The sequence below is a fragment of the Pogona vitticeps genome, chromosome 7 (genome assembly GCF_051106095.1).
Source record: "Pogona vitticeps strain Pit_001003342236 chromosome 7, PviZW2.1, whole genome shotgun sequence".
Taxonomy (NCBI): domain Eukaryota; kingdom Metazoa; phylum Chordata; class Lepidosauria; order Squamata; family Agamidae; genus Pogona; species Pogona vitticeps.
In genome coordinates, this window is record NC_135789.1 from 29,923,360 (window position 1) to 29,947,453 (window position 24,094).

The 24,094-nt window shown below is 46.9% G+C and overlaps 1 protein-coding gene across 1 annotated transcript in view; it reads right to left on the minus strand.

Annotated features, from left to right (window-relative positions):
* Positions 1–24,094, minus strand: part of APPBP2 (amyloid beta precursor protein binding protein 2) — a 45,023-nt gene that overhangs the window by 7,628 nt on the left and 13,301 nt on the right. Inside the window, exons 2-12 of the mRNA XM_020786885.3 lie at positions 16,002–16,090; positions 13,794–13,945; positions 12,416–12,539; positions 10,727–10,895; positions 9,472–9,561; positions 8,491–8,558; positions 8,278–8,383; positions 7,231–7,355; positions 3,650–3,735; positions 2,374–2,564; positions 1,362–1,527 (exon numbers count right to left, since the gene is read on the minus strand). Of these exons, the coding sequence (XP_020642544.1) occupies positions 1,362–1,527; positions 2,374–2,564; positions 3,650–3,735; positions 7,231–7,355; positions 8,278–8,383; positions 8,491–8,558; positions 9,472–9,561; positions 10,727–10,895; positions 12,416–12,539; positions 13,794–13,945; positions 16,002–16,090 (1,366 nt within the window). The remainder of the gene's footprint in view (positions 1–1,361; positions 1,528–2,373; positions 2,565–3,649; positions 3,736–7,230; positions 7,356–8,277; positions 8,384–8,490; positions 8,559–9,471; positions 9,562–10,726; positions 10,896–12,415; positions 12,540–13,793; positions 13,946–16,001; positions 16,091–24,094) is intronic.

A 24,094-nucleotide genomic window follows, 5' to 3' on the forward strand; every position in this document is an offset into this window, starting at 1 on the left:
TTCCCACTCTTTCTTTGGCTTGTCTTATAAGGAGAGAAGGCTACCCTTGTTCGAAGTCCAACCTCTTCCTCCTCCTCAACCAAGGGAAAAAAAAGGAAGTATAAATAACCTGCCATCCAAACGCAGGAGATGATTCCTTCCCTCCACTCTTTTTAACCACCCTAGCGTGCAGAAGCGGCTCTGGACAACATGAAAGTTTGCAAAGTTCCATTAGATTAAAGCTGATCCTCATAAGGACATTGCTCAATTGTGGATTTTGGAAGTTGTTCTCTTTCTTTAAACACTTTTTCAAATCCTCTTTTCCTGTGCCTTCAGTTCCGCACCACAACCCAAATAACTCCTAAACAGACATGGGATATTCGTAGTCTTATCCCTGAGATGCCAATATTCGCATTCGGATACGAATACGAATATCCCGTATCTACTCCTAAATGTTTCCTTACAGCTGTCCACTTTTGCCTTTGCTTCCTCGACGAACTTCGCCTGGGTTGGATCCAACGACCGTCCTAATGTCTCCTCTCGCTACGCACCTCTCCTGGTATCCTTGGAGAGGAGAAGCTATGTAAACAGATGGGAAAACAGAACCATCTTTTCTACTGACTAGTTACTTTCCTTTCATTTCATGATATTTGGCTTAGGAAATGATCTATTACTTGCTCTGGTCTTCCTTTTGGAAAGGAAACACGACGTTAAAATGAATAAATGAAGGGAAAAATTGGATCACACCCACTGTAGGTTCCCTGAAGCAAAAACCAACCCTTCGTGCTTTTTAAATGTGCTTACTTTGTAAAGCACCCTAAATATATTAATCTTTACTTACTATATAAACAACAGTTTATTGGTTTCATCAATGCGATCTAACAGTCGGAGTGTGAGGCTTAAACCCAACTCAACCACAAACCTCCCTTTGGATTGATCACATGCTTTCTTGGCTTCATCTTTCTCACACAGTTATTAGGAGGACAAAAATGACCATCAATTCTTTAGAGCAGAGGCAAACCCATTTCAGTGAAAACTGGGGCCAATTTCCACTACCTGTCTAAACCTGATGTCTTAATGCAGGGTAAGAAAAGGGCAGCACTGAGCAGGTTCTTAGAATGTAACCCCCAGCATTCTTGACCACGTTTCTGTTGCCACTACAGGCTGATGGGAGTTGTACTTCAACAAAATCTGGAAATCTCAACTTCGACCACCTTGTTCCAAACATTACAGGTTGGCCTTCCTATCCCCTCCCCTCATAAACAATTAGCACACGCAGGGAAGGGAACAGACATTATCAAGCCCACTTTTAGTTGTGCATTTCCCAGGATACATTACGACACCCAGCTTCTGTGCTAATGCAAGCCTATGAGTTGACGCACCGATTGCTATGGATCTCAAGTAAAGCTTCTCGGCGTTTTCATACTGATTCATGTCGTAATTGTACAGCGAGGCCAAGTGTCCCACGGAAAGAGCGACTTCGTAATCCTCTTGGCCGAGAAGTTGCTCCTTGATCTGGATCGCTTTGATATGCATTTCCTCCGCTTCCTGAAACACAACCACAATGGGACATCCTCATTATTGCGGCCACTGATTTTTCACATCATGCCCCCAGCATGTGTGTGCAAAAGTGGACAAGGGTTTCTACTCCCGCTAGCGTCTAGCCTGCCATTCCTACAGAATGAAAGTTTCAAGACAAAGCTGGGTAGCTAGTCATCCCTCCGTCGGAAAGACGTAAACAAAAGTAGAAAACATCTTATATACAAAAAGCACGTTTCACACGCAAGTCTTCACAGTATTCAACAATGCCACACGAAGGCAGAAAAACGTGCTTGAATCCTTATTTATTAGAACAAACTTCCAAGCCTTTATACGAGGGAGCCATGCTACCACTGGGTGTGCGAGTTAGAGAATAAGATTTCCAAAGACCCTCTTTGCCTCTCGAAGAGATCAACGGCAACGTAACGTGGATCGCACTGAAACCAAGTGAAGTACTTTAAAAAAAAAAAAAAAGACTCTGGCCTTTGAAAATGTCAAATGTTAATTCTTGGAAATGAATTAACTCACTGCTTTTTTCCCTCCGGATTCAAGAATGAATTTTATGCTGCTCCTTTCAAGATACAGCTTCAACAGGGGTTGTGTTGGACTGTATTAATGTCAGCAGCCCCGGACAGGGCGAGGTGCTGAATGCATCAAATAAGGCAACCATTGAATCCTGCAAGAAAACAAGCACATGTGTGCCTGTCGCTCGTACAGAGGGCGGAATTCTGACCCTTGCTCACCATTTTAAAATGTGCGAGCCTGGCTGAGTTTAAAAACAAACAAACAAACAAAAAAACACAAGACAAAACACAATTAACGAATATTCATGGCCCTGAGCTGAGTTGCAGTTACCTTAAACTTCCTCATCGACTGGTACAGCCGGCCCAGGTTGCCGTAGTGTTTCGCCGTCTGCACGTTGAACTCCCCGAAGGCTTTCTTGGCCAGCTGGAGCGAAGACAGGTGCAAATCGTGGGCTTCCTGGAGCAACCGCTGCTCCGTTTCCTTGTTGTGGCAGTCGATGGCGATCTCTTCCAAGATCAGCGCTGGCATGGCAAAAGTGGGTGGGTGGGGGCGGGGGTGGGGGGAGAAAGCCACGTTAACCCAGCCCGTGCATTACAAGTGACCCTATTAAAGAGGAATCTGCAGTACACTAGGACACACACATATCCCCAATCCATAGAGGACTGATTCCAAACTGGAAAATGCAGATTATATCAAATGCTTATTATAATCGTGAACGCGACACTTGGCACGGTCTCTGCCTCCCTCTAAGCAGCCAGTTCTGGTGGCGTCATCTATATTTATTTTTGGGATTTTTCCTTTAATATTTTCAGATCGTGGATAAATAAATCAGCAGATACTGATCTTGCAGATAAGGAGTTCCTACTGCACCAAGAGCCCTTCCACTCGACACTTGCTTCTTCGTAACTCCAGACTCTTCTGAAGCTCTATGGCAAGCTCAAATATACCTGCCGTGGAGGCACAGACCCCATCGCCACTGCACAGGGAAGGAAGGGATCCCAGCCCTGCTGCTTCCTCCATGACCCTTTCCCCTTATGCCTCCCCTTCCATATTCCCCTGCCCTTGAAATTTCTGACCATGTTTTCGTCATAAGGTCTGGAAACAAAAGCATCCCGTAAAACAGTGGTTTTTAACCTTTTTGAAAGAAACGCCCCCTTGAGCCACTGAGGAAGTTATCATCGCCCCCCTCCATGAGGTGATATCTTTCTTACCTACCTACCTACCTACCTACTACCTACCTACCTACCTACCTGCCTGCCTGCCTGCCTGCCTGCCTACCTACCTACCTTGTCTCCCTCCCCACCCGGGTGCGAGACAGAGGATGAGGACCCAAGAGACCCTTTCCTTCCACCCGATCCACACTCAGTGCTCCCCTAAAGGAGAAAGGTGAGACGTGGCAGGTAGAAAGAGCTGGATCATCTGGCGGCAGCAGCAGCACCGGATCTACTGCCAGCACTGTGTTTGGCTCACTCCAACGCCCCCCTACCGCCCCCTTCTGTTCTTTCGCCCCCACACCGCCCCTTTTCGTTCTACCACCCCCCTGAAAAATGAAATCGCCCCCTGGGGGGCATTATTGCCCACATTAAGAACCACTGCCGTAAAATACCTTTAACTCTTTTGGAGGAAGCGAGGAGAAGATGATCTTCTGGGAGGATGTGGGTGATGATGCCGATGGCACGTTCTGCATGGAATCTGAGACCAAGCAAAACAGGAAGGTGAGGAAAATATACCGCCTCCCTCCCCCTTTCCAGAGTGATTTCGTGGTCAAAGCAAAACAAAGCAAAGACTTAAAAAAAAATAACAGGCGTCACATTCATTTAAAAAAAGAGAATTTCCAAAAGTTGTTCTATACATTTCTGTTTATCCATCTTAGCCCAGAGGTGGGAACAAGAAGACATGGATCTACCGGTAGCTCTCCAAAAAAAACAACCTGCCACAGATCAGCGGATGTTTGATTATTTGACCCGTTTGAAGCTTGCCCAATTAATTATCTGACAATAACAAGTAAAAAGCCTCCCCATCACCCCAGCCACAGAGATACTGAATTAGGGAGCAAGAAAAGATTCCTGAGGGGTGTGAGCAAGAAGAGTGGGTTTCTGCAAAAAAAGGACTTCCGAGCCCCGTTCGAGCGCTGGTTATGGACTCCAGGGAGGAACCCCGAGGTCCTTGATTCGCCGCCTTGATCAACTCACTCTTTTGGACTCTGCTCTGGCTGACAGATCCCAAGGTTGCAAGGACCAGAAAGGCAGATGCTCCAGGAGGAAAACCGGCCGACCTCTGCGTTACTGTACGTGGCGCGGATTTAGGAACACAGGCGGGGGTTTAATACACACCGAGACAACAAAGCAGAGCCCCGAGTTTCAGTGTTTCCATGACAGATCTTGCCCTGCCTGTGGGACTTCTTGGAAAAGGTAGTTTGCTCCTTCTTTTAAATATATATATAAAACGAGACATTTGTCTGCCAGCTGGTTAGGAAGGGGAGAAGATTCCCCCCCCCCCGTGGTGAGTCAACACCTATTTTCCGCTCCCTCCTGTCATCTTCGGCATCACCCAATAAAGCTGGCTGGGCTCGAAGTAGACAAAAGGAAGCATAAAACATTAATCCTCGGCAATGACCTCAAGCTATTGAAAAGGGTGATGACACTGGCTGAAATCCAGGAGCAAGACGCGAGTGGGGCAGGCCCACTGAATCAGTGGGGATTTGCTTCTCTGTCCAGTTCACTCGTGCGATGGGCCTGCTCTAGCGGTGCCTCGCGACTGGATCCCAGCCACTCACCCGGCAAGGCTTACAACAAAATGTTGCCGTGCGTGCGAGGCTCCTCTGCAGGGTTCTAGCCAGCTAGCTATGCTCTCTTCTCGGTTACGTCACTATTTTGCTCCGTCCTGCTCCTCTCCCGTTAAGCAGTCCACGTCCTTTGCACCCTGAATCGGTTCCCACTGGACCGCTCGCATGGCTCTCCCCCTCGCGAAAGTCTTCCTCGCAGTCTTTGTTGGTTAGTTTTTCTCCAAACGTGGGGGTTCCCCACCCCCCAAAAGCCGGCTGATACCGTCCCTCTCGGGAAAACAGCAAAAGACGGGCAAGGCAAGAGCCATTAAGGACAACAGCCCCAAATCTATCAAATGACTTAATACAGAAAGCAAAGGTCTCTCTGGCAAAAGCTGGGCAGGCTGCAGGCTTCGTGTCCTCTCTGACACCTTGGGAAGGCCTTCGCCTGCGCCCTTGCTGGGACAAGCGAGGCTGGACGGCTTGGCGTTCAGGCTGGGCGACCAAATCACTTGTTCCACCCACAAAATCCCAGTTTACAATGTGTTTTGTCCGTCCTTAGCAGGCCTTGTTCTGCCAACGGCGGAGAAAACAACGTGGCTGTTGTCATTACGTGCGGTCAAGTTGTTTCCGACTTATGGCCACCCTAGCACGGTGGTTTCACTCTCTGGCTGTGGAGCCAGAAGTTGGGAGTTCGATTCCCCCATGGTGCCTCCTGATTCACCATTCCTTTCTGCTGGGGGTGCCCTGGGATTATGCAGCTGGCCCGAGGCCATACAGGCTGTCTCTACACGCGGGAGGGATCAAACTCCCAACCGCTGGCTACACAGCCAGAGACCTAATTTACTAAGCTACCCAATCAATGTTTATAGACCTTCAATTCCCATCTCCGCTGGGTTACATTCCGCGCAGTGAGATTTTATCTACCGTGGTTAATGATGTATAATTCTGATTTAGGCACTGATAACTGGGATGTCATGGCAGAACTTCAGGGGATTAGCACCGGCTGTCCAAGTGCCTCCAATTCCCATTTGTCTAACGAAAGAAACAATTAAAACATTTCTCTCTCCCTCTCCATTAGCTTGTTGAAAGAATGTGGGGTGGGGTAACAGCGAGGAGAAACAGGAGCCGATTTGCATGGAGAAAAGGACTTTGAAATGAGTTCTGGTAGCAATTCCAAATTCCTGGGATAAAGATGTTGTCAAAGGCACCCAGCCGATTCCTTCTTCGTGTGAAGTCCGCCTGCCCGGGTCACTATTTTCTGCCTGGTTCTAAGTGGCAGAGTCCCGGGTGCAGGTTAAGCCCAAACGGATCCCACGGGCCTGATGCCCTGGCCAGTCTGGTCTCAAGAGACGCGGTGCCGCCAGGAGTTGAGAAGGAAAGGCCATCGCTTAATGGTGTCTCGAGCGGGGAGTGGATTGGGCAGAAAGCAGGTCAAGAGAGCTTTCTTTGGCCAAGGTGTGAGCTGCAACTTACACACCATGGACACCCATTGCCTTGAGAAGCCCAGGATCGGACACCCTCTTCCCCACCCACCCCGGTGCCCTGCTTGCCGATCCACCTCATTCCTATGCAACAAGGAACATTTCTGATGCCTCAACGCCACGCAGCATCTGCATCCCACAATCAAGTTACTATACCGAGCGACATTTCTGTGGTTTCAAATCTGCATAATGTATTCCGACGGCCGAGGTCTAGGCTGCCTCGGTTGCGCAACCCTCACAGCCGACGTCCGGCAAACAACTGCCCGCAGTTAACAAAGGGGAGCTATGCTGGTCTCTAGCAAAGAGAGAGCCGATTCAGAGGCTTGAGATCCACAGGGAAATGGATAGCGGGAAGCAGCCTGCCCTGGACCGCCACACTTTAGGAGACACAAAAAGACAATATATGCGTATTTTCCTTGTCTCCTGCTATTAAGAAGCCCCCTAATGTAGAAAAGTAGCACTTCAGGAGGTTAAGCCCAGTCTTGCCATATTAAGATTTCTAAGATCCGGAGGCCTGAAGGGAAACGTTTTGCCAAGACACACTCAAACCATCTTTTGAGTAAGCTGGCTCAAAGCACAACAACCAGATGCATAATTTAAAACATGCACAATTTAATGAGCACACAGCGTAAATGAAAAATGGACAGCAACTCAAAAAAAAAACCCCAAACTCTCAGGGAAAGACTCTACCACTGCAAATCTCTCCACGCTGAGTTCTGAAGTGGTTCAGTCCTTGCAAGACTGCACGGCATGCTTTTTCTGAATTACAGGGAAAGGCGGAAGAGTTTTCCCTGGAACTTTCCCCGTTAAGCGGGTCTGGAAGTGGTACGGTCCGAAGAGAACTGTGCCACAGCTTTCGGACACTCCAACTGGCCTCGACAAACTAAAAGAGACAAAACAAAACCCCTTTGGGGTGAAAAGGGAATACACGATACTCACAGCGCATTGTCGAATTTTCCCGAGCTGTACTGGTGCACGTAAGAGGAATAAGCCAAGTCTTCGTGAGCTGTCGCTACGTGGATATTTTTGCCCCCAAACACCGACTGCCTGATGTCCAGTGCTGTCTGAAATGATTTTGTGCAAAGAACGGGCATCAGTTACGTTGGCGGCATTTTCAGATGTTTCCATAACTACGCTATGCTAAATGTGTGAAGCAGGATGGGGCAGCATACATTCTCCGCAAGGGGAAAACTAGCACACAAGGGAGAAAAGTTCTCTGGCAGCCCTTTCCCTGTGTTGCAGTTTTTCTACTTGCCAATGACGTTTCAAGAAAATAAAGCATTTTTTAAAAAGATCATCTCCATTGCCATGAGGATTGAAATGGCAAAATCTATTCAACCCTCAAGGATCTCATTTCTTCTACCTCTGTCTTCAGGGCTTGTTCCACTGGTCTGGATCAGGCCACCTTATCACGTTCTTCCTATATTCTGCAGAAGGTAGTTGCATTTTTGGATGCTGAACCTGAGTCTGGTCTTCACACATTTATAAAAATTATAATATTAATAATAATTTTAGAACTGCACAGCTGGAAGGCACCCTATGGATGCTTTACATGGGGCCAGCTTCTGCACATCACTGACATTCAAACTGCTTTCTGCGGCAGGAAGTTAGATAAATGTTTGTTTATTTAGTCCTTTCTATACAGATTTTAATTCCTACAGCTCAAAACCATTTGCAGTTTTGCCACGTTAAAACCCATTTTCAAAAAATCAAATGGGGATAAAACAGCCAAGTAGTTGATAAAAATAACCAGGAGTAAATGACTTGTCTGGTGATCAGAATACCCGGGCACTCAAATAAGTTCTCTAATGTGGGTAAAAGCACCCTGGAGTGAGCGGCTGCCTGATTTCAAGAGGGAGACTATTACACCGGGAGAGGGTAAGAAGGACCTATTAATAATATAATATTAACTTGCAATAACGAATCATTATGATTTCAACATGCAGCCCCCCCTACAGCATTCCAGACAGAAACCCAGAGCCATACCTGATAAATTGCAACGGACTGGCATATATTGTCTACGTTGAGTAAATAAAACCCATAGTCTAATAGTGTGTCTGAATATTTAGGGTGTTTGGCTCCAAAATGCTCCCTAGAAGATAAAAAAAAAATTATACACACACACTTATACCATAGTCAGAGGTACAGAATATAGAAGGAAAAGCATGCAAAGAGTATTTAGATAAAAGGTTTACTCACCGGGCTAGGTAGACAGCATGTTTTATCAACTGTTCTGCTTTTTTAAATTCACGTTTGACCACACAAGCCTAAACCAGGAGGAAAAGAACGCAGGCATGAGAGATGGTGAACATCCCTTCACAGCTAACGGTGGGCACGATCCAGAACCACCGCCACCTTGAAAGGTGCTTTGGGGAGAAATAGGGGCTGGCCAGAGACAACGGGGAGGGAGTGTCAGGGAAAGCCCATAGGGCGACAGCCCTCAAATGATTCTAAAAAATGTATAAGCCTTGTGCAATGTGTGGAAAATCTCAGCGATCTGTGAGCGCTGTGATGCCGCTCAAATTAAGCAGGTCTCAGCTACCCATGCCTCCCAATTGTGCTTTCGGTGGCTGAGAAATCGCGTATCGCTTGAATCCAGAGGCAAAGATTTCCATCCTGGATGCTCTTCCCTGGCTTTAATTCAAGCTTGAGAAGAATACAGTTCTTTCCCGCCTCGCTCTAACTTTGTTCAGTGGCTGGACAGTGGTTTAAGGACCTCGCTAGCAGCTGGGGGAGTGTGACATGTCCTGGACGTCCTGGGGTGAGGAGGGAGATCTTGCTTTATCTGTTCCATTCCAATCAGACCAGCAAACTGGCTAAAAAGGTGAAGCCTTTTGGTGGGGGAGGAAGTGGCTCGCAGCCAACATTCCCTCTAAGCTGTGCAGCGCTGCATCGGGACCGCACAGCCGAGCCATTTGCTTCCGGTTGTTGCCGTAAGCCAGCGCGCACGGGGCGGGGGCCCCTGCCCGGCGCTCTGGAAAACTAGAGGGAACGTTGCTCACAGGGCCCTCACAATCACAGAACCAAGATGCCGGCAGAATTTGTGGTAGTGGAGAATGACAGATAGAAAAAGGATTTGTTATAACCAATCCCCCTGCGCCTCCACTCATCCAAAATGGGAAACGGTGCCCAGCCCTGCTCTACCGCGTACAGGTATATCTGCAGAAGGGTTAGAGTCACCTTTGAAGCTTGCCGCAAAACATCCACGACTACTTTTACGGGCAAACCCACCGTGATCTCCTTCATGGCTTCTATGCACCATTTGTAAGCCTGCGGAACAGAGAAGGACATGGTTGATCCCATGTTCGGTACCTAAACTTTAAGGGACACACGGAGGTTAAGAAACAAAACAAACCGAAAACTGGTCCCTAATTAGCCATGATTAAACTTTTAGAAAAACAACAACATACAGACACGTCGATCGACGATCAGACCACCTTCAAGCATCAAATAGGAAGGTGTCATACAGCACACTTATGCAACCTAGAATGTTGTGATAGGAGTGTTGCTTTCAAAGAAAAGTGGGAAAGTGGCAAGAAACAAACAACCCCCTCCCCCCCCAAAAAAAATCATCCTCCTCCATGGAGGCGACCGCCTCCCCTCCAGCATGTTCTGAGCAAGTCTCCCCGCCCAGCCATGAAGGGGAATGGCAAAACAGTGCTGGAACAGCAGTGGTGTTGCTGGCATGAGCCTTATCTGTTGAACTCTGGCCTTCTGGCTAAAGAGAGCTGGCCCTTAAGCCATCACTCTGCAGGGGATTATGGAAACCTCGCCCAGTCCCCGAAAACTTGGCTTTCGAACTCTGAACGCTGAGGAAAGGCTACTGTAACCTGGGCATCGGAGTGTCACTCTTGCGGGGCTCAGCCGAGGAGGGTGTGTTGAAATCAGGTGAAGAACAGCATGTTCCGACAGCAATACCTCCTGGCAAACTTGGGGGGGTGTGTGTGTGTGCGAGAACCTTGCCGGAGAACTCCAGGAAACAGCAAGCGTGAGAGTACACAGTGGAGGGCATGAACTCTACCTAAGTTCCCAGCTGCGTCTCGCCACGGCCGAGAAACGCTTCCGTTCCTGCAAACTCTGGCCTTCGAATCCAGGCAAAACCCTAATTTTGGACTGGTTTCATTTCAGGGTGCATTTGATCTAGAAGATGAAATCCATTTTTGAAAAACCCCATTTTTAAAGCATACATTGTGATTTAAAATCACCACTTAAATTATTAAAAATGGGATATATATGTTTTATTTCAATAGTCCAGTATATATATATATATATATAGATAGATACTGTTGCTACATCTCAGTGAGATACCCTTTTGTCTGCCCAGATGTTGCTTTCAAGTTAACCCTCAGGACCTATTTCTTGGGGGGGAATACCTCACCGGCAGGAACAGATTTTAGGTTGATTTTGGGTCTGAAGCCCAACAGAACAAGCTCACCTCATCATAATGGCTCTTGGCGAAGAGCAGAGCGCAGAGTTCTCCGTACAGGGCCGCTTTGTTAGCCTGCTGGCCGTGCTTGGCCAGCTTGTCCATGTAAGACTGTGCCAGTTTGAAGGTCTCCTCTCCCAAATGGTATTTACAGTTGCCGTTCCGAACGTGCAGCAACCTACGAAGGACATGGACAACCTTGAAACCCCGTTGGGTCACCTCCTGCTTATGGAATACTTCTCCATGGGATAATTAAAACAGCATTACAGGTTTGCGATCTTGGATTCCACCCCGCAAAAATACAAAACCAACAAGCAAACAGAGACCCCCAGAAGCCTAAGAAGGTAGAGAGGTTGAGGTCTTTCACCCTGGCCTTAAGCTCTTTTAAGCAATCTTTGAAAAAACCTATGCTGACACACCAGAAGCAGGACACAATAAACCTCCTTAGCTACAGACCTGGGATGGTTCAATAAATCAGTGAGAGATCCATCCATCCATATACTTCTCTTCCCCTCTCTGAGATGCTTTAATGCAAAATTCTGGGTTTGACTTTTTAATACAAATTTCTGCAACCCTTCCAAATAACAACTCTGCAGCTCATTACTAATGTTTTTAATTGTACAGATAACTAGGATAGGAATAGGGTTTGGAGCTTTTTCTTCCCCTTAAATCAGGAAGGTTTTCTTTTAAAGGGCAGCATACAGCACTTCGGGTCAAGACAGTTACGCAGTGCAAGGGACTGCAAGAAACCGCAGCTAAAGCCAACGTCAGCACAATCTAAGGGCCTACACGTCCGCGGTGGAGAGGGACTGCAGGAGGCCCTGGCTCTCACGAGACAGAGAGAGAAGGTCACCTCGTTTGCACATCATCAGCACAGGGCAAAGTCTGGCGAACACCACAGCCCGGCTCCTGAACGCGCACCCCCTACCTCCTGACCCCTGAAATTCAGAGTATGTGCAGAAAGAAGAAGAAGGGGGGGGGAGGCCTTGGCAGGCAAGAGAAAAACAGGCTGCAAAACACAGAGGTGTTGTGGATTTTCGATAGGGTTACTCTTGTGCAGCCACAAGCATGGGATTGCACAGAGACAGTGAAGAACACTTATGCATGCCCTACCAGGAACTTTTTCCCATACTTGAATCACTAACACCGTCTCAACACCCTCGTTGGCCACTCGCTTTTACAAGGGAGTCAGCTTGGGGAGGAGGCGGAGCCAGTCATGAATCCGCCCCATCTCCCCCCCCGCTTCTTCTCCCCATTCGGGAGTGTAAACACCCAGGGCTATCACATGACTCTGGAGGGGTCCGCTCGTTACTTCTTAGTGAGTAAAACTGAGCTATGTGATCTCCATTCCAACAGGCGTCTTCAGTGCGGCCAAGTTGGAACCAACTTATAGGAACCCGAACAGGGCATTCAAAGTGAGACAGAGTCCTGGCCTGTAACTCTACCGTTACACCACACGGAGGATCTCTACGTCCCCCCCATATACTTAACACATTTAGCAAAAATAGATTTAAAAGAGCCACACGTCATGACAACAAGTAAAAGTACTTTGGGGTGCGTAGACTAGTAACATGTCAAAAACTCAGGTCAAGAACCACCGAGAACCAGCTGGGTCCATAGTGGCATGCTATCTATACTATCCACAACTTGACAATTCTTTTGTACGAATCCGGGCCGGCTTGGCAGCGGCGCGCTTACCTGACGCAACACTCGACGGCACGAAACCAGTGGAGCATCTCATCGTGGAGCGTGCACAACTGGAGGCAGGAAAGGAAGACTTTCTCGGCGTCGCTATACCACCCGGCGTCCGAGAGGAACCCTCCTGCAAAGCAGACGGGGACCGAGGGTTTAAAAAAAAGGGGTGGGGAGCTTTTACAGGAAAGGGGGTGGGGGCTTGCATCTCAAAATGAAATCTCTTTATTTAGATTTTTTTTCTCTGGCCTTCCAAACTCTCACAGGAAGAGTCTGTTGGGAACTCCTTCTGGGGTACGAGTCACAATCTGCCCTGGGCAGGACTCTGAACACGCTGATGTGAAAAGCGGGACAAAAGGTACAACGAGGACCTTATGTCACCTAAAAACACAGGACGTTGCCTTACACTGAGTCAGCCTAGTATTATTAGCTCAGAGCGACACCCGGGGCTCTCCAGGGTTTAAGGCAGGCATCTTTCCCAGCTCCATCCGGAGAGGCTAAGGATTTGATCCAAGACCTTCTGCTTTTCCTGAAAGGGACAGCCGGAAGGCACAGCTCACTGAGCCAGAGTCTTTAGAGGACCTGGACTTTTTGCAGTTTGAAGCTCCTTCACAAGACCTTTTAAGGCCACCGGAGACACTGGGGAACGGTGAGTACAAGTGCCATGTTAAGAAACACTCGGTGCACAGAACTCAAGGCAGAGAGGTGCAATGGTCAGAGGCCCAAAACAGAGGTGCTCCAGTGCAAAGCCTGATTTTGCAACCCAACTCTCCAGGCGAGCTTTCGCTAGTCAGACACACACAGACACAACTAGCCTGCCCTCCGTCACGGGGATGCTGAAACTCTCAAGTGAGGAAGACTTCCTGTAGGCCCACCTTAAAAAGTTGGCACATGAGCAGCGTAAACAGTAGATGACCAATGCATGGAGTGACTCAGCACAGTGACTGACAGGAAGTCCCTAATTTTGCTTGTTTATTACATTTTTTTTCATTCCACACCTTTCCCTGAAGATACTCAGAGCAATTTAATATAATTCCGCTCTCTCTCCCTCTGATGCTGACGACAACCCTGCGAGGCAAGCTAGATGGTGACGGCCCTGCTTGCTGTCCCAGAGTCACAAGGTAAGCTATTACTGGCAGGGTTTGGAGCTGAAAACCAAATACCCCAAAACCGCTCTCTCACTCTCTCATTTTAGGCAGACTCTTAAAGTATGCTTAAGGCCAACCTTCCCTCTGCCTCTCGTTCCCTCCACGCTGTTCTCTTACTTTTCACATATCCATCACAAAGGGTTGAATAAGCAAGCCAGCCTCATTTCCCAGTTTCATCATCATCCTCTCTGAATTGCAGAGCTGGAAGGAAACCCAATGGATCGCCCGCACGTTACCTAAGACAAAGCCAATCTGGATCGCCTTTTCCTTTACGGCGGCGTCGGACTCCGCGATGTAGGAGCACCTCCGGCTGAACGAGTAGGCCAAGACGGAGGCCACCTTCACGCCATGATCCATCAGCGCTTGAAAACAGTGGTGAAGCAGGTGCCTGGAAGAAGCAAAAGAAGAAGCAGCAAGAAGAGGGTAAAGGCTTTTCCCCCACCTCGATCAGGAGCACGAAGCCACACACAGGACTTAACGTCTCTGACTGGCCACACTCTGCTCGATCCAAGCGGGGGGGTGGGGCTTACGTCAGGGTCAGAATCATGCGCACAAGGAGAAACGTGGCTCTGAAAGCAGGCCTCCGAACACACACGCAAAAGAAAAAGGTGGGCACCCCCCCAGCAAAACCTCAGTGCATCAGGAGACAGGATTCTCTGCAAAACAAGCAAAGATACCCCCCATCCTCTCTTTCCCTCTTTCTCTTTTTTTAATTAAAGGTGATTTTTATTTGTGTGTGTGTGTGTGTGTGTGTGTGTGTGTACATATATGCGCGCCTGGCCAGCCACAGCTGTTACGTTTCACACTAGGAGAGAAGATTCATGCACTGTCCTTCTTGACAGGTCAAAATGCCCAAAAACTAGTGCAAAAAAAAAAAGCCCACAATTTCCACGAAAATCCCAACACAGCCTCCAGCCTAGATTTACAAAACAGGAAGCAATTCATCATTCGGAATGCAACACGAGGACAGCATTAGCTGTGCAGCAGGGTGCCAACGACACAGAAACAAGGAGCTCTTGAAATCAAACAAACTGCACACATATACACACCGCCTACTCCCCCATCTCTCCCACGCAAAAGTAGCTGGAAGAGCCATGTGATGGCCATTATTTAGCAGGCTCGGAACAAGAGCATTCCTGCCCTCCCCCTTGCAAGGCCAATCCTGCCTGAAACACTCAAGCCTGCTGTCAAATATGCTGACCTAGAGGGAATCTACTACGGTTAACCTCTTCTTGCTAGAAGACAGGGTTCCAAAAATTTTAGCTGCTTTGCTAGAAGACGACGTTCGTGTGCAAAGACGCTGATGTGCTGAGTTGCCTCTCATAGGCCGAGATCCTGTTGGGTAGAGCCTGTCTGCGTAACGGGAACGCCGCCACTGGCAGAAGCAGACAGCATCCGATTCAAAGCTTCCTTTTGTGATTTCAGGCCACACGCAGCGTTGCCACGCTGAGAACCCTGAAGTCCAAAAAGGAAGCCTTGATTCAGCCAGTGATCTGCCACTGCCAACAATGTCACTCTTCTTGCACAGGTGGAGCTACGCAACAGGATTTCAGACCACTATTTCATTCCTGGACACTCCCCCTAAGGAGTAACATTGTTTTAAACTCAGCTGTTTCTTTCATGTGGATTTTTTAAAAAAACTCTACTTGCATCCAAGTTTCTTGTAAAAAAAACAAAAACAGGAAGCCCATGCATTTCAGAAACACAGTATTGTACCAAAACAAAGCAAGCCAAAATATTGGACAATTAAAAAAAACTACAATAACGTTTGAACTGAAGTTGATTCTTGGGGGGGGGAGTCACAATTTCAGTAATAAACAAAATAGAATGTGCCGAAATACAAAACCAATTGAATTAAACAATATTACGGCACAAACATTTTAAGAAAGGAGTAACAGAGCACAATACAGTACTAGTAAAAATTATTTTACACACAGAGGGAGAGAAAGAGAGAGAGACAGCCAACAAACAAACCCAGATTTCTAAATTCCTGTTTCATAAACCATTTACTTTTCCCATGTCATTTTAAACTAAACACGAGGTACCCCAGGTACCTTTCATACCAATATGGAAGGTACCTGGGTTAAGTTGTAACTCATCAGGGAACCCCGATAACAGTTCTCTTTTTTGAATTGAACAAGGCTTTTATGAGGACATGCTAACTCACACAAAACCAAATTAAAAAACATAATCTTCACACCACAACTATAATTTAAGAGGTACTTCTTGCAAAACGGTGGATGTGATTCACCCAAAGCTATCTACTAAAAAATACGCTGATTCTGATACAGAACGAAGAGCGTGCTCAGTTATTCCCAGTGAAAGCACTGATGTTTTAAAGAGTGCTCAGCAACAGCTGGACGGAGGACAAATGTTTTACAGGAAAAAGAGCCCCTCCAAAGTAAAAAATAAATAAAATAAAATCATTTTCAGCTTGGAATTACCTTTTATCTAAAGCTCGGAGCACCTTTGCAAAAACTTCTAGTTCACAAAATTCACTACCCAGTTGACACAGCCGGCCTTGTTGGTAAAGCTGCGGGAAGAGAAGGGGGGGGGGGAAGAAAAAGAAAAACAGAAGACCAGAGTTAATGACTTTTACAAAGTGAAAAATAAGCACAAATGTGAACCCTTATGGATGGCACACAATTTGCTCCCACTCAGGGTGCGGCTGTCCTTCTAAGTCACAAATACCATTTTGTGCATGAACCACACTAGAAAGTACAATGCAGAATTTTAGCAACCTACAGATGTATGCGTACGTCTCGCCCATTTTTTTTTCTGGCGAGACAAAAAAGAGCTGTCCAGAACGTACAGCGCTACCCGCTGGATGCAGTGAGCTGAGTATTTTTCCCACAGGACACAAGAATGGGTGGCCGAAGCTGCATTACAAGACAGACGCACTATATGGAGATTTTGGAGACAGGTTCGCGTCTCCTTTTAGAAATGTCGTACGCTCTTTCGCAGAATCGCGAAATACTTGAGTTGGAAGGGGCCTCTATGGCCATCGAACCCAACCCCCCCCCCGCATAATGTAGGAATCCAAACAAAAGCAGATCAGACAGAGGGCTGTCCCATTTTCTCTTGAGCGCCTGTAGCGTTGGGAGGGCTCACCACTGCCCAAGGTAATGAATGGGTCCCATTGTCGTACTACTCTAAAAGTTCAGACGTTTTTCCTGATACTCAGCCTAAATCTTCATTCCTGTAGCTTGGGGCCATTATTAAATGCCCTGCGCTCTGTGTTGATCAAGAGCAGACCCTGCGCCTCCTCTGTATAATAACCTTTCAATAATTCGAAAAGTGCAATCCTCTCTCCCCTCGGTCTTCTTTTCTCACAGCCAAACCTGCCCAGTTCTTTCAGTCTTTCCTCCTAAGGCTTGGTTTCCAGTCCCCCTGATCATCATTCCAAACCCGAGCCCCTATTAAAAGCAAGCTTTCCCCCCTTGAAACAAGGGGGGGGGGTGAGTCTGAATCACGTCTGAGTCACTGGGGGGGGGGGAACTGAGTCCAGTCCGAGTTGAGTCACTGGTTCGACATAAATCTTGACCTGCTGCCTTAGAAATGCTTATCCCTCTCTCACACTACTAGCACAGACAATAAGAAGGCAAGGGTTGTGTGTGGACGCAGATCATTTTCATCATGGGAAGATCAGAAGGGAAAACACTGGCTACTTAAAACAGCCCAAGGACCCTTCCAAAGAGGTTGGACTGACCCTCCCAGCGGTCAACACCAGCGGAGACATGGATCAAGGCGGAAGGAAGGTGCTGTCCAGCCACCATGGACCTGGAGGACCTCAAGCTGCCAAAAAACCTGACTTCTTGGACTACAAGTTCCAGCATCCCCCGGTCAGCATGGTTGTGACAAACCCAGACCTACTGGGATCTATCACACAGTTACTAAGCTGCCACCAACCATTCCCTATAATAAGTCACACAGACCAGGGATGGATTTTTAAACAACAAAAGAATAAGGTTTATTTTAAATACAAACAGGGTAAATAAAACAATCAGGTGAATAAAATAAAGTAACGTGGCTTATTCTCACACACACAAGCATACAGTTTGGTTCACCTAGAACCTTTAACTTAAAGCACAGACCCTGAACCCATCAGTTCTGGCTAACCCACAGACACCTGAACTTATCAGGTTGGTACTCTGACACACAGTAGTACCCTGTCAGACACCCAGACTCCCACAACAGCTTCTTCTTCCCCAGCTGCTGCTTCGTCCCAACCCAGTGTCTCACAGTCTGTCTCAGCATCTACTCTTCACCACACAGGCATCACATATTTATACAGTACAGCCCCTCCTCCTGATGTCCCGCCTTCCACTCCCCATAGGATGGAACTTTCCCTCCAAACCCATGACAGACAGGTAACATCAGTGCTGTTATGTAACACCTCCCCTCTTTAAAAGTTGTTTTGTAGGGGGAAAGCTAAAAGTGCTTTTCACCAAAAAACAACCTGCATAAAATACACAACAACATTTATACATACCATATAATACTTACATATACTTACACTCCAAGTTAACCATAGCAAATATGCATTTAAACATTTTACCATATACAGTACATCAATTTACCTTTATTAATACCAACCAAATTCAAAACCAGGTACATTTTAACTTTTTGTTTTCATTATATACATATAGTCCATGTTCTTTCGCCGTCTTCAGTCTTCAGGTCTTCTTGATAAGGCGTCAGCAACACAGTTCACTGACCCTCTGACCACCTTCACTTCAAAGTCATAGTCCTGTAAGTTCAAAGCCCACCTCATAAGTTTGCTATTGTGGGTTTTCATTGTCTTTAACCATTGCAATGGTGAATGGTCAGTACACAGAACAAAATGTCTTCCCCAGATGTAAGGCTTGGCCTTCTGGATCGCGTAGACTATGGCCAAACACTCCTTCTCCACGGTTGCCAAATGTCTCTCACCTTTTTGAAGTTTCCTACTCAGGTAGGACACTGGATGCTGGTCACCATTCTCATCCTCCTGGCACAGAACTGCTCCTACCCCGCTGTTAGACGCATCGGTGTAGATGATGAACTCCCGGTCGAAGTCTGGAGCACGCAGGACAGGATAGTTGATTAACGCCTCCTTCAACCTCTGGAACGCCGCCTCACAGTCGCTGGTCCACGGGATGCGGTCATCAGCCGTCTTCCTCGTCAGATCGGTCAGCGGAGCCGCAATCTCGCTAAACCTCGGGATGAACTTTCTGTAGTAGCCCACCAACCCAAGAAATGATTTGACTTTTTTCTTGGTGTTGGGTCTGGGCCAATCACGAACAGCTTCTATTTTGGCCTCCAGGGGTTTTATCATTCCTCCCCCTACCATGTGACCCAAGTATTTTATTTCTGGGCTACCCAGCTGACACTTGCTGGCCTTTACTGTTAGCCCTGCTGCACTTAACCTCTGCAGCACTAACTCCAGGTGTATCAGGTGATCTTCCCAGGTATTACTGAAGATCCCTATGTCGTCAATGTAGGCCACTGTAAAGTCACTGAGCCCTGCCAAGGTCTGGTCCATCAGCCTTTGGAATGTGGCTGGTGCATTTCTAAGACCAAAGCTCAGGACTCGAAACTCATAGAGACCAAAAGGGCTGCAAAAGGCAGTTTTTTCTTGATCCCTGGGATCAATTCTTAATTGCCAATATCCCTTTACCAGGTCCAATGATGAGATGAACCGACAACCCCCTATGGTTTCAATCAGGTTGTCTAACCTGGGCATTGGGTAGGCATCAGGAGTGGTTACACGGTTTAATTTCCTGTAATCGACACAAAACCTAATGCTCCCATCAGGCTTGTCCACAAGGACTATCGGAGAGGACCAAGGACTAGAAGAGGGGACGATTATGTTCTCCCTCAGCATTTCGTCCAGCTCCTTCCGCACCTTGTCCCTATAGGGTCCCGTTACTCGGTATGGGGATACTGCCTGCGGGGGTGCATCCCCTGTGTGGATCCGATGCATCACTCCCTTCACTATCCCCGGCTTGTTGGAAAACACCTGTTGATATTTACTAAGCAGCATTTTTAGTTCTTGCTGCTGGTCTTGGGTGAGTGCAGGACTGATCTTTACCTCCTCTGGGTTGTATTTTACTTCCCCTCTACCCTCCCAGAAGGGTAATTCAGCTTCCTCACTCTCAGCTGCTTTTATCGCGAATAAAACCCTCTGTTCCCCTCTGTAGTAGGGTTTTAGGGCATTCACATGAACCACCCTCCTTGCTTGGTTCTCCTCCTGCTCTATTAGGTAGTTCAGGTCTGACATCTTGGAAATGACCCTATATGGTCCTGCCCATTTGAGCTGCAGTTTGTTCTCTCTGCAGGGCCTAAGCCAAAGCACTTCCTCCCCTGGGTCAAAGTGCCTCTCTCTAGCTTTGTGGTCATACCATGTTTTCTGTCTGACCTTCTGAGCTTGCAGGTTTTCTGCTGCCAGCTCTAGATTTCTCCTTAGGTCATTCATCAAGGTGTCTATGTATGTCACAACGTCTTGTGGGTCATCCTGGGTGATCTGCTCCCAATTTTGTTTGATCAAATCAAGGGGCCCTTTCACCCCTAAGTGTGCAGCAAACATGTCAGAGTGACCCCTTTGTAAAATCATGGGGCGATACTTTTCAGGTACCACCAGCTGACTTCTGATCCCATCTCCCCCTTTTGAGATATTCCTCAGGGTTTCTCTATATAAAATCCCCTTTTTCTCCAGAAATCTCACTGGGGTTTCAGGTGTTAGCTGGGCGTCAGTCACCTGTTCAAAACACTTTTGGAGAGTGGCGTCTGCCTTTTGCTCCTGACCAAATCTGCTGTCTGTGGTTAAGGTTTCCACCACAGCTTCTGAACTCCCCTCTGCTACCGTCTCTGGCTCATCATTACCCCCCTGAACTGTCCCTGTGGTGGCTTGTGAGCGTGTAATCACTAGCACCCGTTTCACATGTTCAGCCAGGTCATTTCCCACGAGCACGGCTGCTGGCAGAGTCGATGAAATCGCTATCCGCCAATCTCCCCTCCAGCCTTGAAAGTTGACAGGTACCTCTGCTACTGGCAGAGAGATTACCTGCCCCTCAATACCTGCCACCTTCATGCTCTCATTTGGGATTATAAACTCCCTAGGGATGATATCTGGATGGCACAGGGTTACCTGGGAACAAGTGTCCCGCAGCCCCCTATACTGACGGTCAAGTATTCCTACGTCCACCCCTGCTGTCTCAAACAACTGAGAATCTGTTTTTATCAGCAAGCAGCGCTTTACCTCCACCAGAGGACCATTTTCCTCAGCCTGCTCAGCAGAGGTAGCTGTTCCAGACTGAGTCGCCATGGCAACAGGCTCCCTCAGTGACACTGAGCTTTGCTCTTTCTGGACACAGAACACAGCTTTTGGCTTGGTCCCACTAGAATTCTGAGGCACCATTCCTTTTAGCTGCTTTAATTTCTCACACTCTGAGATTAGATGACCCTTTCCCTGACAGAAATAACATTTTCTGGTGTATTTTGATTCTCTCTCATCTTGTTTTGGTTTTCCCTCCAAAATCTGAGGTCTTAGTTTCATGTCTGAGGGCTTCCCTTCACCATGGGCCCCTCCCCCTTGCTGGCTTTTCCCTTTTATTCTCAAATCCATCTCCTTTTGCTTGGCCTCAAACTCAGCCCTGATCTGTAAAATTTCTTCCTCAGCCCTTGCTTTTATCTCTTTTACTTTTTCTTCAGTCTTATCTCTGATTTCTTTTAATTTAATGTCTTTTTGCTGAGTATATTTTTCAAGATCTTGCTCACTTTGTCTGACCTGAGCCTCATACTTTTCCTTCTTTGACATTTCTTCCACTGATAAATTGTTAATAAACTTATTTAGGAACTTCAATTCCAATTGTACCAGTCTAATTTGGTGTTTCAGTTCCATCTCTTTTATCCTCATGGCCATTCCCCTTTTCTTGGCATCTGCCTCTGCCTGACAGATTTCAGCTCTTTCTTTTCTTCTGATTTCCATTTCCCTCACCCTCAGTTCATGCTGTTGGGCTAGGAGTAATTTTCTGAGTTCTGGGTCCTGCTCTCCTGTGCTGTCACCTTGCACTGAGCCAAATTCATCCTCAGAACCTTGGTCAATCTGGGGGTCTTTCACTTCACCCATGTCTGTTACTTGACTTCGAGTCAAGGGCATAATCCCCCCTCAGAACAGGCTGCTTTAAAAAGTCAAGCCTCAAAATAAAACGACCACTTTTTTCCTTCTTGCCTCAGAACCAGCTCTCCTAGAGATTGCTGCTGTTCTTCAGCACTAAATTTGCAACAGTATCGAGTCAGAGCCTACCCCCCTCTGCTGGGCCTCTCAGCTGGCAAGCTAGCTCACTGTTGCTACGCAGTTTTGCCTCAGCGTTTTCCCGCCAAAATCAGGCTGCCTCAGAGCACCTTAATCTAAGTCTCCCCAGTTGGCACGTTCTTCTACTAGTGCACCTCCCCGTGAGGTACACCTAGAAGATTACCTACGCGCCTCAGACTGTCCCTGACTAGACCCCCCTTGCTCTGGGCACACTTGCCAAGGCTTTGCTGGACCGCTGGACAACTGGACCAGTCGTATCCCACACGCTGGACACCAATCAATGTGACAAACCCAGACCTACTGGGATCTATCACACAGTTACTAAGCTGCCACCAACCATTCCCTATAATAAGTCACACAGACCAGGGATGGATTTTTAAACAACAAAAGAATAAGGTTTATTTTAAATACAAACAGGGTAAATAAAACAATCAGGTGAATAAAATAAAGTAACGTGGCTTATTCTCACACACACAAGCATACAGTTTGGTTCACCTAGAACCTTTAACTTAAAGCACAGACCCTGAACCCATCAGTTCTGGCTAACCCACAGACACCTGAACTTATCAGGTTGGTACTCTGACACACAGTAGTACCCTGTCAGACACCCAGACTCCCACAACAGCTTCTTCTTCCCCAGCTGCTGCTTCGTCCCAACCCAGTGTCTCACAGTCTGTCTCAGCATCTACTCTTCACCACACAGGCATCACATATTTATACAGTACAGCCCCTCCTCCTGATGTCCCGCCTTCCACTCCCCATAGGATGGAACTTTCCCTCCAAACCCATGACAGACAGGTAACATCAGTGCTGTTATGTAACAATGGTCAATGAGAATTATTCAGGAAGACTAGGAGAATATGCACCTATAGAGGCAGCTACTTCTGACAAGCAGATGATGGGGGGGGAGGGAAACAGCCAGGCACCAGTGAAAAATAAGGTTTAGCAAAAGAATTTTCAAGTTCTCAAAATTGCTTAAGTGAAAACTATAGGATCTCTTTGCTTTTACCTTTCTTCCTTTGCAAAGAATGTTTCTTCCTTAAAAGGGAGAAGGAGGAACTCACAAACCATTTTTTATTGTGCTCCACCCACCCCCATTTGTAACACCCATGTAAACCATTGGGCTTCAAAAGTGCCGTTCTCCTTGAATTGGCAAGCAAAGTGCATTTCTTCCACCATTTTTTTTAAAAAATAGAGCATAAGCCAACAAAAATGTGTTTACTACCTCGTATGTTTCCCTTCAGTGAAACAGTGTACTGTTGTAAGGGAAACAGAACTATGAGACCTTACTAGAAAATGCACTCCTGTCAAAAATGTCTATATGTCTATACTAGGCAATGCTTAAAAAGAGAGAGGGCAGGAGGGAGGACTGTACACATGTGTGTGTATGCACACACACATACAGGCAGGCAGATCGATAAAAAATGGCTTGCTTTTTGTTATCACAGGAAGATTTCTTATAAAACCTCTATTTTATAGATCAATTGTCTATTTCAAGTTATTTTGCGTGTTTTTGGGTGGGCTATCTACACTGATTAGCTATGTTCTCCAAAGTTTCCAAGCTTCACCAGAAGAAATCAAGGATTATAAACCCACCACTGACTAGCTACCTGAGAGAGGGTTTTTTTTTTTTTAAATGGATGGTTGTGCCTTACTCGTTTTGGTGGTAGTTTTTCTTTATCACCTTTTAGTGTGGCATTTGTTTCATCCTTTTTAGTATTTGTATACCTACTGTTTTTTTTAGCTTTAAACATCGTCTTAATGATGCAAACCGCCTTGGGTCCTTCTTAAGGAGAAAGGCTGGGTAAAAAATACTTTCAATAAATCCAAATAAATAAATAAACCATTTGTACATATGCTACGAGCGCTGCTGCTAAGCTAGGGATGGTCTCATCAAACAGTCTGCAAACTTGTTTGCCTCACGACCTGAAGGTAGTTCTTACTCGCCACAGGTGAGTCGAGAGTTTGACTCTGTAACTAGTCGAAAACTCATTGGCTTGGCCTCGACACCAGGGCAGCCTACGCTTCTCCCTAACTAGGGTCTGAAAGTAGAAGACGTGGTTTGAGCTCCCAAAATGACAGAAAGGAATCCCCGTGCGCTAATTCGGCATCTCCCTACTCACTACACCAGGGTCCTCTTGCAGTGGCTCCTAGAGGAAATGAAACCACTCTAACTAAAGGATGTAGATTCAGGGATCACAACATACCCTGTTTAATATTAATCATGGTTTCCAAAAGCTC